The following is a 14,343-nucleotide window of genomic DNA, read 5'->3' on the forward strand; positions in this document are numbered from 1 at the left end:
ACCCGGATCCGGTGCAGCTTGATAGGCTTCCAGCATTGCATCCAAAGAGACCGATAAAAGAGATTCGTAATTCATGTTCCAGGTAAAGTGCGTAAAAAACCTCGAGGACAAGCGGGATATAATGGACGGTATACGTAAATCGTGATGACAATGGCAATGGCAATAGTAAAGAAATTATGCGGGAACAAACTTCCGAGAACGAGGACCAAAGGAGGATTACATGCGTCTAATACTCGCCAGCTTCTTCAACATCAGCCGAGTCGATGCCAACTTCCTCATAGTCTTTTTCGAGAGCAGCCAGGTCCTCGCGAGCTTCCGAGAACTCACCCTCCTCCATACCTTCACCAACATACCAGTGAACAAAGGCGCGTTTCGAGTACAGAAGGTCGAACTTGTGGTCGAGACGACTCCATGCGGTTGAGATGGCAGTGGTGTTTGACAACATGCACATGCTACGAGACACCTTGGCAAGGTCGCCACCAGGAATGTGAGCAGGTGGCTCATTACAGATACCAAGTTTGAAACCGGTGGGACACCAGTCAACAAACTGAATCGTGCGTCTCGTCTTGATGACACTGACAGCTGCGTTGACATCCTTAGGCACGACATCACCACGGTAGAGGAGAGCACAGGCCACTATAGCCGCATAAGCAAATAGGAACTGCAATTAGGAGTGACTCTTACTGTATTTGCCTTCCCTGGGATCACACTTCACCATTTGACTACCTGTTTCAAAGCACGAGAAAGTCATATCAGCAACAGAGTTCTGCTCATGGTGTGCCTTCTCTGCTGAAATGATGGGTGCAAAGGTGGCAAGAGGGAAGTGAATACGCGGGAAACTAGCAGGGGGATTGAGTGTAAACTCATGATATTAGTAGTAATTGAACTCACGGCACGAGGTTGGTCTGGAACTCGTTCAAATCAACGTTCAACGAGCCATCAAAGCGCAAAGATGCTGTTATGGACGAAACAACTTGTGCGATCAATCGGTTCAGGTTCGTGAAGCCAGGAGACGAAATGTTAAGGTTCTTTTTGCAGATGTCGTAAATTGCCTCGTTGTCCACCTAAACCCAGGGTAAGAGAATGTAATACAAAAACCACATGAACGCACCATGAATGAGCAATCGGAGTGCTCAAGGGTGGTGTGCGTCGTCAACACCGAGTTGTAAGGTTCAACCACAGAGTTGGCCATTGTTGGAGCGGGGTACACGCTGAACTCAAGCTTTGACTTTTTACCGTAATCAGTTGACAGGCGCTCCAAGATAAGAGCACCAAAACCAGATCCCGTTCCACCACCGAAGGAGTGGAAAACGAAGAAGCCTTGCAGACCATTGCAGTTGTCTGCAAGACGGCGAACCTTGTCCATAACCACGTCAATCTGTTCCTTGCCGATAGTGTAATGACCACGGGCGTCTAGGGCACGCTAAATATAGCTACATTTCCAAGTGATGCTGATGGACTCACAGTTGCTGGCGGCATCTTCCTTGCCTGTGACGAGGGTCTCTGGGTGGAAAAGACTCCTGTAAGTGCCCGTTCTGACCTCATCGATCACATTCGGCTCCAGGTCGATGTAGAGCGACCGCGGGACGTGCTTGCCCGAGGACGTCTCCGAGAAGAAAGTGCTGAAGCCATCATCGTTAGCAGAAGGAGATCCTTCGACCAGACGGCCGTCAGGCTACAATAAGAATTTAAGTGAAAGCGCGGGAAATCCCCAGGAAAGATAATCACGCTGAGACCGTGTTCAACGGTGTACAATTCCCCTGTAAAGATACATAATCAACAATCAGAACTTAGTAGAGTCGAATTGCATGTGTCTGGCACGCGCCGAATATTGAAATGAAAACAACAAAGGCGATTGCACATATCAAAAGTAGTGGGACACTTACAACAGGCATTTCCGATTTGAACACCGGCTTGACCGACGTGGACAGAGATGACTTCACGCATTATTTCTGGAAAATTTGGGCTACAAAGTAAGATGATTGTATATCAGCAATCATACGACACGGAAAGACGCGTCTAAAAAGCTTACTGGTTTGGACGTGAGGCGAGGATGGGGTGATGGTCCAGATCAAAGGGCGCAGGGTTAAAAGTGCGGCAAACACGTGGCGATTACTTAAGCTAACCGTTCTCACGCCTCCCCATCAGTACGTTTCTCTGTGCGAGTTTGGCGAACATGTGTTGTCTTTTATGTAGTTCCGAAAGTCTTCACAAACGTCTGTTTTTAATAATTACTCAACGCGATCATCAAATCCTGCACTCCTCTCCACTACTTAGTACTTACTGCGGCCGGCTTCACAGTGCTAGCAGCCTTATCTCCAGTCTCCATAAGTGCATCTCCTACGCGTCGCGTGTCCTCCGCAGCTTTCACAGCAACCTTACGTCCAAAGTAACTGTAGCTGGATTAGTATACTGACATGCGCGAATCCGAATGTCAACTTGCGTCACGATGGAATGCCATATTCGCATTCCGTGAATGTATCGCATACTAGTGCGCACCTGCTGCTCTGAAACTGACTGTCTAGGAGGTCGGAATGGGGCATCATTGGGATCAAAAGCAGCGAGGACAACATCCACTGTTTTCATTCTCGGAATGGTCTTGTGGGTGGCTGGCGCCGTGTGATAAATGCTCTTCTTAAGCAGAGCAAGCGCTTCTCGCTATAGTTGCTCAGTAAACACCAAAAATGTTGACAACAAAGCTTACTCACTGTGTCTCGTCTCGCAGCAATCGCTGTGGGTGGTGGCTGTTCGTCCACCAGGTCTAACGGCCCCCATCTTCTATTTTCTTGAATAGCCCTATGCGCGGCACTCGATCTCCTAACTATTGACCTCTCAACAAGATCATCCTTCTCTCCCGCCAGTAAGAGGCCCCGTAGCCTCGCATTCTTAATCATCGAGTCGGCCTTCGCTTCGAATTTTTTCCTGTTCTTCATTACCTTGGTTGCGCGGTACTCGAAACGCCTGTCCCACTCCTCTTGGCCTTCCAGCCACTTGACAAGAGTCTCTTCCTTGATAATGCCAATCTCTGATGGCCTCAGCTGTAGAGCTGTAATATTCTCTTTTGGTTCCATGGAGCGAACTCGACCATGGATATCTACGCGCTCACGAACCATCAGCACGTCTCTCTGTCAAAAGTGAGCATTCAGTGACAGAACAGCCGCCAAGCGAATTCTCACCGATCGGTCATTCATGAGGCAAGATGGAATGTCAGGCCCGAACGTTTGCTGCAGAATGGGGAACGGATTTCGGTCAAGGTGCTCTACCGCCGAATGTTGGGTAACATGTTTCGCAAATTCCGCAATAGAATGGTACGCATAGTCCGCCTATTCGACCCGTCAGCAAATGAGACATAAGATCATAGTTATCTCACACTACTCGTGAAGGAGAAGACCGTCAAAACGTGACACATTCCTGGAGCCTTTGTTTTAACAGACAGTCTTGAATGAAAAAGAATAATGTACCATCATACACTTGGAGATGGACTTTGGTGGGCGTAGAAAATTTATGCGCATTCTCTTTCTGCCTCGATCCATCTCTAATTACACCCTCTCGTACAGGGTACTCGGCTGGATTGGCTGCCTTATGCGCCAGATATATTATTTCGTCGCGAAGCACTTCTCCATCGCCTGCCAAAATATACAACGGGCAGAGATTGCCTAAGGAAGCTTGAAGGATAGGTGAGACTAAAGGATGCGACAATTGCCTTCGCAGACAATAACCGTCAATGAATGGAAGAATGGAATGGAGAGGTATCTCACTCTGTAGTAGCATAATGCTGGATCTGCGATCGTAGTTCCAGCGGAACATCTCGAGGATTTTTCATGAGCACCTTCGGAGGGTTGGGCTGCCAAAAATCAATGTCATCTAGATCGGGGATTGAATCCGAACTAGGTCCGTGCTTATTGTTCACAGCAAGGTCATCAATAGGCATCGCATGACTTGGGTTTCTGTTCTGCTCCTGGCCTCGCCCGTGCCCTCCAGAGGAATCACACTTCCCTTCATCAAACAATGATGCTTTCACCTGAGATTTCAGGGCAACGCTTGATGCAGAACTGCTTGATGTTTCTTGCTTGGAATCAACAGGCGTAGAATCACCATGCTTTTCAGCGTCAGTGGGCGGGACCTGGGCACTGTCTCTTGTAACATTTTTATTGGCACCAGGAGTGTCTGCATGACATGGCTTCAGCAGTGGATCGGAGTGTGCACGGGCGACGCGACCGCCTTCTTTGATTGGATCCACCGGCCACAACACAGAGGGTTTGTTCATGAATCCATGAGGAGGTATGATATCCTAATAGCCAAATCAGAAAGGAATATCATGCGCAATGCTCAAAACTCACCGTGGCCGTATTCGTATGGATACTAGGAAAACTGTGTGTCAAATCTACCCACGGGCTGATGAGCACTGCTCCCGCTGGTAACGGTCGACCCAAATCCCGCAGTACAGTGAGCATTGTGAGACATAGTGCGCCACCTGCCGAATCGCCAGCGAAGACGATTTTTGAAGGAGGAATGGGTTTATGGGTAGCGTCGGGAGGTGGCTGAATCAGGTAAAGATCTTCATATGGGGAAAATTCGGTCTTCACGATTTCAATTTCAGAACTAAATAGCGATGAACTCACAAGCAGCGAGGACATCATGTAGGGGGCATGGCCATGGGTATTGTGGTGCCTTCCTAGAGAGAAAGACTATGTATAACATGAACACGATAAAAATATTGACGCCTACCGATAGTTGACAGCAAACGCACGCCCCCGAATTTTATGTGCTTGGATAGAATAAGTAAAGATGCCAGGAACTTACATGAACATACCATATTTGATGACTTGATAACGATGGGTATCTAGAGGCCAAGTTAAGTCTGAAGGTATGTACAAGGTGGATTGATATTCACTGATAGACCCCCAATAGTATCCGCCTCCATGAATGTAAAGCTTTAGTTACAGCAGTTAGAGAATATGTCAAGCAGAACCAGTAAACTCACCATCGTGGTCTCTAATTGCTCCATCGACATTACAAGCTTTTCCTCTTCACTGTACTTCCTCCCAGCATCTATGTGAACGCTTTCAGGCAAGTGTGACTTCTCGGCAATCCACTCAGCATCAATACCGTCTAAACCACGAACTTGCCACCACTTTTCACCTCCAACGACACGTTTAAGGTCTTCGGGCCCAAACCATTCTGTCAGGAGGTCTGCCGCCTGGTTGCATGATTGCAGTGGGACGCGCACAGGGGCAACAGCAGTCCAAGGCGGGGCAGGTACATGAGTATTCGTGCTGATCACGGAGGACCATAGTTAATGGAGGACCATGTGAATATAAATTGCACCTCACAATGCTTGGAGAGATTCCACAGTATTCTTTGTGCCAAGAAGAATGAATGATTTAACGATGTGAAATGCTCTGGAAAACATCAATGAGTAAGAATGTTGACTGCAATGAAACGCACTCGTCAAAGAAAATGTCATCGGTGGCCTCTTGTTGCTCATCACTATCCTTCAGCTTTTTTGTTTTCCGTTTTCCATGAGTATAGAGGGCCTTGATGACGGCTAAGATACATAAATGACTGCACGCACAGATGAAACGGACCACCTTACTTGGAGTAATATGCATTGCTACTGAGAATGTAGAGAGTGTCATTTCTGTTCAAGGGACAAACCAGAGTGTACGTGGCAGACGTGAGAGGAAGTGTCAGTAGCCGTACCGCACAGCCAGTCTGAAAATTCCCAGTGACATCAGGGATGCCAACCAAGCATGAGCTAAAAGGACGGAAATGAGCTTTGGCGGCAACTTTCCATTGCTAGGTGAAACGTGGAGGTCAACGGAGTCACGGTAGTCTCGACAGCGGCCATGTGGTCCAGAATCATCACTGCTGCCGGATAAGATATGTGAGATTACTACATAGCCAAGAGGACAGAGAGGCGTAGAAATTCGGAGCTGGCTGCAAAACATGATATACAAGATACAGGTGACCTTACGACCTCCTGAATAAATCACGTTAGACTGTGGCACTAAGTAAAGCCTTTAGAAACAAACAAACGCTCATAGAACTTCCTTTTTGGTCGACCGCTATTGCAGTCATTCTTTTTGCAAGAGTTCGACAGTCTACAAGTCTATCGTTGAACTGGAAACCAAATGATTACATTCACACCTTTTTCTGGTGCCGCCCGGTCATCTCAAACTGTTCCACTTGCGTACTTGCTACAGGTTGACGATATTCGTATTCTCCTCGATTGTGGATCACCTGACTGGAACCCCGAGAATATTGAAACTGAGTCCGGGAATGGGGTGACTTATCCTTGGCAAGAGTACTGTGACATAGTAAGAAAGTGAGTGACAACTAAACTACAAGCTGCATGATCTAACATTAGCTAGGTATGCTCCAGAGATTGACTTGGTTCTGCTGTCTCATGGTGACCTTGCACATTCTGGCTTGTACGCCTATGCATACTGTCACTGGGATCTCAGAGCCCCATGCTATACTACACTTCCGGTCCAGGCAATGGCTCGTATTGCAACAATGGAAGATGTGGAAGGAATTCGAGACGAACAGGAAGTCGACGTTGAGGAGGAGGAGAATAACGAACCTGCGGTTGCTGAGGGGGCGGAGGGCTCTGAGCCACGTTCGCCAAAGCTGAAGAATGAACCCAAGAAGTTTGTCGCTACCATTCAAGAGGTACACGAAGCATTTGACGCGGTAAACACCCTAAGATATTCCCAGCCTACCCATCTACAAGGTAACGTTTAACCGTGAAACAATCGTGGGCGGAACATTGATATTTCCGACTTTCAGGAAAGTGTCAAGGTCTGACCATTACACCATTTGCAGCGGGGCACACATTAGGCGGAACCATATGGAAAATAAGATCGCCTTCCGCCGGAACGATCGTCTATGCTGTGAACTTGAATCACATGCGCGAGCGACACATAGATGGCACTGTCCTCTACCGTCCTGCAGCAGGTGGTGTCTTCGAACCACTTGCCCGACCAGATCTCTTCATCACAGATGCCGACCGCGTAAACGTCGTCACGAGTCGAAGAAAGGACCGCGACGCTGCTTTGATAGGTCCGAAAGTTCATCCCGCTCGAATAAGTTCGTGCTGATGTCATTGATGGACAGATGCCATAAGTGCGACGCTGTCGTCCCGTTCCTCTCTTTTGCTTCCTTGTGATTCGAGTACTCGTCTTCTGGAGCTCCTGGTGTTACTTGATCAGCATTGGAAATACGCTGATTTCCGCTTCCCCATCTGTCTATTGTCGCGTAACGGGCGCGAGATGCTTACCTTCGTCCGGAGTATGATGGAGTGGCTTGGTGGGACAGTGAGCAAAGAAGACGTCGGTGTTGATGGAAGCGGAAGAACGGGAGGTACTAGGAGGAGACGTGGCGATGACGATGCAGACGACGAGGCGCTGGGAGCATTTGCATTGCGCTTCAAGTAAGTGAAGCTTGAAAGTAGAAGGTGATGAGTTAAAATCACGCTGTACAGGTTTCTGGAGTTCTTTCCTAGTCCGCAATCCCTTCTGCAAACATACTCGTCCAAGGAGCCGAAGCTAATCCTTGCTGTCCCTGCCTCGCTTTCACACGGGCCTTCACGACTACTATTCTCTGACTTCGCCGCGGTCCCGGACAATGTGGTTCTCCTGACTGGTCGCGGCGAAGAGGGCACACTGGGACGTATCCTTTTTGATAAATGGAATAACTCCCAGAGAGGTGATGATAAGTGGGACAAAGGTAGAATTGGTAGCAACGTCATGATGGATGGAGCCATGACTCTGAAGGTGACTTGCACGGTTTGTACCTACATGGCGCGTTACTTATATATCTACGTCTAGATAAACTCCAAGGTTCCCCTTCAAGGTGCAGAGCTGGAAGCCTTCCTTGCAAAGGAGAAGGCGGCAAAGGATAGGGAAGCTGCTCATCAAGCATCTATGGCTCGTAATCAACGCATATTAGAAGCGGACGAAGACGAGAGCGACGAAGATTCAGACTCAGACTCGGATGAAGAAGACGAAGTCGAACGTGCACTTGACGAAAGCCAGATGGATACCGATGAAATCTCCGATCCTGCAAATGGTTCACCGCGAAAACGGAAAATCACTAAAAATGAGGACGATGCTGACTGGGGGCTTGACATTGATGAGGGATTAACGAAACAGCTGCTCTCCTTCGACATTTACCTCAAGGGGAACGTCTCCAAAGCAACATCATTCTTCAAGAGCGCTGGTGGCCAGACCCACCGTTTCCGTATGTTTCCCTACGTTGAAAAGAAACGGAGGGTGGATGAATATGGCGAAACTATTGATGTTGGCATGTGGCTCAGGAAAGGTAAAGTATTGGAAAATGAAGCAGACGATGAAGCAACTAGGGAGGCAAGACGAAATCAGGCTGAAGGCGAAACTGAGGTAAAGTTGTTAGGTGGAATGAATGATCATTTAACTGACAAGCCTAATGCAAGGCCCCTCGTGAACCTCCTTCAAAGTTCGTTACTTCAGAGGTTGAGATACAGCTTGCTTGTCGACTTCTTTTTGTTGATATGGAAGGTCTTAACGATGGTCGCGCGGTGAAGATGATTGTACCCCAAGTGAACCCCAGAAAGATGGTCAGTAATTACATCGATCCGACATTTTATATGTTAATGGTACTCGGAGTAGATCATCGTCCATGCCCAGGCTGCTGCTGCCGATGCTCTCATTGACAGTTGTGCAAACATTCGGTCCATGACGAAAGATATACGCTCCTTCTGTCGGTGAAACGGTGCAGATAGGACAACACACGAACAGTTTCTCAATATCCTTGAGTGATGAGCTATTGAGCACTATCAAAATGTCAAGGGTAAGTTTATTCCTCAAACTTCGAGTCCATGTGAATGAACGTCTGGTAGTTCGAAGACAACGAAGTGGGCTATGTGACCGGACGCGTTGCGAGCCACTTCAGTTCCACTATACCCATTTTGGAACCCTCGGGGCCAGCGATACCAACGCCGAATGCAAACATACTACATACCCCACGAATACTAGGCTCCCGGCCCATTCAGATTTTACCGCGGTCAACGATGATAGGGGAGCTCAAGTTGACTGCACTTAAAAGCCGACTGGCTTCAGTCGGTGTTCAGGCCGAATTGGTTGGTGAGGGTGTACTAATTTGCGGCGCTGGGGCAAGGCGGGATCAATCCTCTAGTTCTATACAAGACACAGTTGCCGTACGCAAGACAGGCCGAGGAAGAGTGGAGTTGGAAGGTACCGTTTCCGACATCTACTATATCGTACGCAAAGAGATCTATAATCTCCATGCCTTGGTAGCAACATGATGTACTGTTCCCCAAACTGGAATAATTCTGTATATTTAATGTAACATTGTATTGAGTGCGTGCAGCGAGATCTACGATCTGAATATTGGTTGCACATGCTGAAATCCGACTACTACGTAGCTCTAATGATGTTTGGCCCTGTCGTATCGTAAACCAGTCATATATGCCTGTTCACATCCCCTTTCCAACATCTTCTTTCAAACTTGCAATGCGGTTGAGTACCAAATAATCGCCTTGCCTGATTCCAGGAGTAACATCTGAGGGTTCCTCCAGAGCACCCAAGCGAGAGTCTGAATCTACTGCAAGGTACGCGACACGCAGACCTTGGAATCGTACACACTCCTTTCCGACAAGCTGCTCTGGCGTGATTTCTGGAGTGTCTGCGCCGTGGGAGCCCGCACCTGGGATTGCTTTGGATTTTGCCGATCTTGCCCGAGCCTCCTCGAGGGCATCGGCGATAGATCGCTTTGCAAGCGGCCAGAAGCTGATTTCCACCATGGCGCCTTTGATGACTTCCATGCTGTTAGAGTTGATATCAGCCTTGAAGTCGGGGACAGCCGCCAGTGGGTTATCGCTCTTGAATAGAGGGTGAAATATCCTTGTCTCGTCGACGCGAACAGGGCTTCCAGAAGATGCATGTTCTGCGACCCACTGGATATATGCCTTGGGTTTCGGAGGAGTGCCAGAATCTTCAAGACGACAGAACACCTCCGTCACCTCACCAGTAACTGAATCAGTCTTGCACGATGTACATGTAATTGGGTAAGGTGCTTGGAATAGACCAACACTCTTTCCAGGAGCAAGGCGGAAGTAATCTTTTGAGTCTTCCAGCCTAAAGTCATCTGCGTCGATGTAAATCGTGCGGGTGAATGGGATCTGTGAAGATCCGAGTTGGGGATTCTTGGGATGGAATGGTTTGTCCACAATTACGAGGTAGTCGTCGGGAACGTTCTCGATTATGACTTTGAGAGGGCGCATGACCATGAAGAGACGTGGTGCACTGCCTTCCAGGTATTGCCTCACAGTTTGTTCAAAGCGGGCAATTTGGATGTTTGAGGCAGCCGTTGAGACACCCAACGTGCTGACAAATGACAAAATCGCGCCCGGAGGTACGCCTCGCCTTCTGAGGGCAATAAGGGTGTAGAGACGAGGATCGTCCCATCCGCTAACGTAGCCTTCATCTACCAGCTGGAGAATCTTTCTTTTTGAGTTGATCGTCCCTTGAAGATTAAGACGACCAAATTCTGATTGCCTCGCTTTATACACGTCCAGGGCGTCACAAAGCCATTCATATGACTGGCGTGAAGCAATGAATTCTGTGGTGCAGAGGGAATGGCTGGAGATTCATAAGTCAAACAATAGCAAACGAGAAAAGGGCGCCACGGTACTCACGAGATGTTCTCGATGCTATCCACGAGGCAGTGTGTATAATCGTAGGTGGGGTATATCTTCCATTTATCCAGGGTACGATGGTGGGTTGCATCTAAAACACGATACGCCGTGAGATCCCACATCTGAGGGTTGCCATCTGTCAGATCCATCTTCATCCGGAGATTGGCCTCCTTGGGTCGATAATAACCATCAGTCATCTTTTTGAACTCATCCAGCGATTCTTGAATCGGCCGTGATCTATGCACGCAGGCTTTAGGAGCTGATATCTTTTCGCCCCTGTCAGCTTTGATTTGCTCCTCTTTAAAGCAGTTCACATTCAACGGATAGTCGCCCCGAGCGGAGAAACGATATACTCACGAGTACAATGGCAGACATAAGCTTTATCGCGCTTTATGAGCTCGATAGCAAGATCGTATAGCTGATCAAAGTAGTCGCTGGAATAGGTTATCTTCCAGGGTTCGAAGCCCAGCCATCGGACAACCTCGATAATGCTCTCAAAATATCTGGCCTCTTCTTTCTCCGGGTTAGTATCGTCGAAGCGTAAATAACACTTCCCCCCATGATGCGCAGCATAACCGAAGTTCACGAAGATGGCCTTGGAATGACCAATGTGCAGATAGCCGTTTGGTTCCGGTGGGAAACGTGTCCAGACTTGACCATCAGTCGCGCGCAGGTGCTGCTCGCGAAGTTCGGGTCTGGTCTGAGGGTTCTCTCCTGGCTTGTGCAAAGCGCCCAAGAATCCCTCTTCAAATACGGGTTTTCTATTGGATGAACTAGAGCTAGCATCAGCCTCTGATGCAGTTGCCGTTGGCTGTGGAGCCTTCTCTTTCTTAGGGTCCTGCACCCTGACATCAGAAGCAGTAAACGGGGACTGCAAGGGATGTAGTATACCTTAGCTTTTGGCTTCGCAGCCTCTTTCGCACCAAAGGTTTCAGTAAACGCCTTCTCGACGACGTTCTTAACTTCCAAAGGGTTCGCCCATCGAAGAGCTGGGCTGGCCTTGACTCCACTAATGACGGAACCAAGGTTGGACCAACCAGTGACGGAATTCTCGCGGATGTAACTCGTGACTGCATCATAGAGCTCTTCGGAAGTGATGCTGAAGCCTGTAACATTTGATTGGCACCGCAATCGCACATCATAATGACCGTATCTCACCGACACCACACTCCGTATCGAATTCAAGCTCGTTAATGGGCGCTTTAGATATCTCGAGGTACCTGACAGCAGCTGCACATAGTAAATCGGTCACTGGTAAACGTAAACGTTGTATAACAGAACTCACCATTAACCTGATCAACGGATTTGAGCTTTCCCTGCAAGATTGCCTTGACGGCGAAAGCTTGTTCGCTGGGCTCTACAGATTCCGTCTTGGCTAGCTGACCAGCAAGTGCGGTGACGACCGTGGCCTGCTTGTCGTCAAGGTGAGCTTCGGCAAGATCGTATGAAACGATCAGATTGCGAAGGACATTGGCGCTTTTGGCATTCTTTGCCGCTTCTGCCGCCTTGGCCTGAGAGAGACCTATAGACTTAAAGAGGGGGATGGAAGTGTCTGATGCCGCAGGATCGGTCTTGGGAGGAGCCATTAGTAGATGATGGTCCTTAGACTAAATGAGGTTCGCCACAAATCCTACCACTGTATGTAACTGCGATCGCAGGACAGATGTGCAGGTGCAGTCGGTATAGTATTAGAGGCTTTACTAGAGGTTGTGGGCGAATGTATATGTTTTGAATTAGAAAAAGGTGTATCGGACGTTACATTACAGATCCGAGTCAGGTTTAACAGGTACAATCAGTGACTCAAACTTTTCGTAAACTGATATAGCCAAATTGATTATCTATGGACGCTAGTAAAGCATCTGATTCAGTGGGCTATGAGCTCCCCGACCTCGCCCACAAGCTGTCGTTGTGGTGAACCGTCTGGCTTTTTCCCGACTATACGGATTTCCATCTTCCTAGTCGCAGTTTCGTCCACAAACGTGTCTACGCTACCATCTATAAATGCCTCTGATAATTCCATAATTCTGTCCATTACTATGCGTGCAGCTCTCCGAGAAACAAGCGGAAGGAGAGGGAAATCCGAGAATGATTCGTGCTGTGAGCGCACTACGGCAAGCGCAAGTCAGATAAACTCCTGCATGGTTGGTGTATGTCGAATGCGAATAAACTCACAGATGGTCAGTACTCTCCGTTTCTCGGGCTCCCAGGCTTGCACCACGCCGATCAGTCGTGCGAAATGATCCTTCCACAGGCTGAATTTCTCAGAGTTTATGACAAGCAACTGAGGCAAAGTATCGCCTGATCCATGAGGAGGTGGGGATGGGCCAGGGGAAGGGATCGGTTCTAGCCAAGGATCCAAAATCAAGGCTTTATGGACAGGAATGGGTGCGGAGACGTCGGCAGGAGGATCCGTAGAAAGGATTGTGAACTGCATAGCTGGTATAAGTCGCTGTACATTTCGTAAATATGGTTTACTTGCAACAGTAGCACCACCAAAGGAATGTCCAGCAAGGAGGACGTCTTTGTCGCATTCGACAGCCTTGGTATCGACGTCGCTTGACCATGAAGACCAGTCGATGGATTTCTTGTCTATGGACTGTAAGCCATGGCTTGAGCCTTGGTATCCATCTTGAATTAATTGCTTAAAGCTACGGAATGCAAGGTATATCTCATGTCGTCTAAAAGCCAGCTGTTGCTGTCGAAAATTAATCATCGTTTTTTCATCATCTGAAGTCCAACTTGGGGGAGATTCAGTTCTAACTTAACGAAAAATGAAAATGCATACATCAAGTCCTTCTCTCTGACGTAGAGTCTGGGTCCGGTAGTCAATGAAATAAATGCGTGACCCGAGCCATCACGATGCTGGATGGCTAGAACCACTCGTCCCGAGGATGCAAGACGAGTGCACACTTGACTGCAATAAAGTAATTATATTGTTTCGTGCTGCAGAAGATAGGTAAATACCTATAAGCTGTCCGGCCACCGCCCAGACCGTGTGAGAATATTACCAGAGGCCAACTTGAAGGACGAGTTTCAGATCTAGCCTGAGTACGCTCTGGAGACGCAGTGGGGCGTTGCCTCAAAAGAGGTGCATTTGGATAAACTGGGATCTAACAGCATGGCCTGGGTTAGCCATGGTATTCAGCTCCGTGGCTAAATTTCGCACTTTCAATAGGCGACCGTAGAGATATACAATAGGCCATAAGAGCCAAGTGGAAATCCCTGGTAAAAGTGCTCAATCACATACCCATATACAAGACAAGCCACAATACCTGCCTGAATAATGAGCATACCCATGTAGAGATGTTTGCAGCGGACTAGAACCGTGAGCTTAACATGCTGGCAGCGTAATTCCGATACTGACCGGAGAAGCCAGTCCAGGCCTTTCTTAATATTGCTACCCTTTACGTCCGCAGGATAATAGGCAGTGAATACGACTTCATCGAGTTGTAAAGCAGGTATCACTGAAGGTCCACCGTCACTGTAACCATGCCTGTGTATATTCGCAGTGCCCAGCACTTTCGTGGATACAGGAAGCTTGAAGGTAGTCGCCCCTACCGGAAAACGTCCATGGGATTCCGGCAGAAAAAGCATGAATGATACTGCGAGCGCTCAGCAGTATATGTACTACTTCATCGAGAGCT

General features: G+C 48.3%; 4 protein-coding genes across 4 annotated transcripts; 1 reads left to right on the forward strand and 3 right to left on the reverse strand.

Moving 5' to 3' along the window:
- Window positions 1-48: 48 nt before the first annotated feature.
- On the reverse strand, window positions 49-2,133 carry DFJ58DRAFT_798729 (Tubulin/FtsZ, GTPase domain-containing protein). The gene is made up of 8 exons (XM_041390705.1): window positions 2,033-2,133; window positions 1,887-1,966; window positions 1,729-1,760; window positions 1,465-1,675; window positions 1,112-1,413; window positions 892-1,064; window positions 685-839; window positions 49-636 (listed from the first exon to the last, which is right to left on the reverse strand). The coding sequence occupies exons 2-8, from the start codon at window positions 1,945-1,947 to the stop codon at window positions 227-229; spliced, it is 1,344 nt and encodes a 447-aa protein (XP_041241567.1). The 5' UTR covers window positions 1,948-1,966; window positions 2,033-2,133; the 3' UTR covers window positions 49-226.
- Window positions 2,134-2,217: 84 nt separating this feature from the next.
- DFJ58DRAFT_798733 (alpha beta-hydrolase) lies at window positions 2,218-6,008 on the reverse strand. The gene is made up of 15 exons (XM_041390706.1): window positions 5,597-6,008; window positions 5,449-5,548; window positions 5,334-5,402; window positions 4,985-5,276; window positions 4,895-4,934; window positions 4,814-4,843; window positions 4,729-4,768; window positions 4,623-4,675; window positions 4,341-4,558; window positions 3,759-4,291; window positions 3,462-3,703; window positions 3,371-3,411; window positions 3,177-3,323; window positions 2,709-3,125; window positions 2,218-2,658 (listed from the first exon to the last, which is right to left on the reverse strand). Exons 1-15 carry the CDS (start codon window positions 5,637-5,639, stop codon window positions 2,368-2,370), a joined length of 2,556 nt encoding a protein of 851 aa, XP_041241568.1. The 5' UTR covers window positions 5,640-6,008; the 3' UTR covers window positions 2,218-2,367.
- A 54-nt stretch (window positions 6,009-6,062) lies between these two features.
- DFJ58DRAFT_798737 (beta-lactamase-like protein) lies at window positions 6,063-9,324 on the forward strand. Its single transcript, XM_041390707.1, has 10 exons — window positions 6,063-6,328; window positions 6,375-6,736; window positions 6,793-7,065; window positions 7,120-7,435; window positions 7,487-7,778; window positions 7,833-8,402; window positions 8,456-8,599; window positions 8,652-8,746; window positions 8,781-8,832; window positions 8,882-9,324. The coding sequence occupies exons 1-10, from the start codon at window positions 6,135-6,137 to the stop codon at window positions 9,305-9,307; spliced, it is 2,724 nt and encodes a 907-aa protein (XP_041241569.1). The 5' UTR covers window positions 6,063-6,134; the 3' UTR covers window positions 9,308-9,324.
- Window positions 9,325-9,478: 154 nt separating this feature from the next.
- On the reverse strand, window positions 9,479-14,293 carry DFJ58DRAFT_663638 (tRNA synthetases class I, catalytic domain-containing protein; the record flags this gene model as incomplete). Its single annotated transcript, XM_041382384.1, has 11 exons — window positions 9,479-10,643; window positions 10,700-10,997; window positions 11,057-11,537; window positions 11,591-11,805; window positions 11,858-11,929; window positions 11,985-12,306; window positions 12,588-12,805; window positions 12,872-13,437; window positions 13,485-13,613; window positions 13,664-13,754; window positions 13,993-14,293. The coding sequence occupies 11 exons, from the start codon at window positions 14,291-14,293 to the stop codon at window positions 9,479-9,481; spliced, it is 3,858 nt and encodes a 1,285-aa protein (XP_041241570.1).
- Between the last annotated feature and the right edge of the window lie 50 nt (window positions 14,294-14,343).

The sequence above is a fragment of the Suillus subalutaceus genome, assembly GCF_016647625.1.
Source record: "Suillus subalutaceus strain FC151 chromosome Unknown DFJ58scaffold_88, whole genome shotgun sequence".
NCBI lineage: Eukaryota > Fungi > Basidiomycota > Agaricomycetes > Boletales > Suillaceae > Suillus > Suillus subalutaceus.

What these genes read in the sequence shown, in the direction of transcription:
- DFJ58DRAFT_798729 (XM_041390705.1), bottom strand. Translation starts at nt 1,947, where the DNA reads ATGCGTGAAGTCATCTCTGTCCACGTCGGTCAAGCCGGTGTTCAAATC. An exon ending in TCAAATCGGAAATGCCTGTT is followed by an intron (nt 1,761 to 1,886) that starts GTAAGTGTCCCA and finishes GTATCTTTACAG; the next exon opens with GGGAATTGTACACCGTTGAA. An exon ending in GGAAGATGCCGCCAGCAACT is followed by an intron (nt 1,414 to 1,464) that starts GTGAGTCCATCA and finishes AGCGTGCCCTAG; the next exon opens with ACGCCCGTGGTCATTACACT.
- DFJ58DRAFT_798737 (XM_041390707.1), top strand. Translation starts at nt 6,135, where the DNA reads ATGATTACATTCACACCTTTTTCTGGTGCCGCCCGGTCATCTCAAACT. An exon ending in GCATTTGCATTGCGCTTCAA is followed by an intron (nt 7,436 to 7,486) that starts GTAAGTGAAGCT and finishes CACGCTGTACAG; the next exon opens with GTTTCTGGAGTTCTTTCCTA. An exon ending in GATATACGCTCCTTCTGTCG is followed by an intron (nt 8,747 to 8,780) that starts GTGAAACGGTGC and finishes ACACACGAACAG; the next exon opens with TTTCTCAATATCCTTGAGTG.
- DFJ58DRAFT_798733 (XM_041390706.1), bottom strand. Translation starts at nt 5,639, where the DNA reads ATGACACTCTCTACATTCTCAGTAGCAATGCATATTACTCCAA. An exon ending in GTGGAATCTCTCCAAGCATT is followed by an intron (nt 5,277 to 5,333) that starts GTGAGGTGCAAT and finishes CTCCGTGATCAG; the next exon opens with CACGAATACTCATGTACCTG. An exon ending in ATACTATTGGGGGTCTATCA is followed by an intron (nt 4,844 to 4,894) that starts GTGAATATCAAT and finishes CTTGGCCTCTAG; the next exon opens with ATACCCATCGTTATCAAGTC.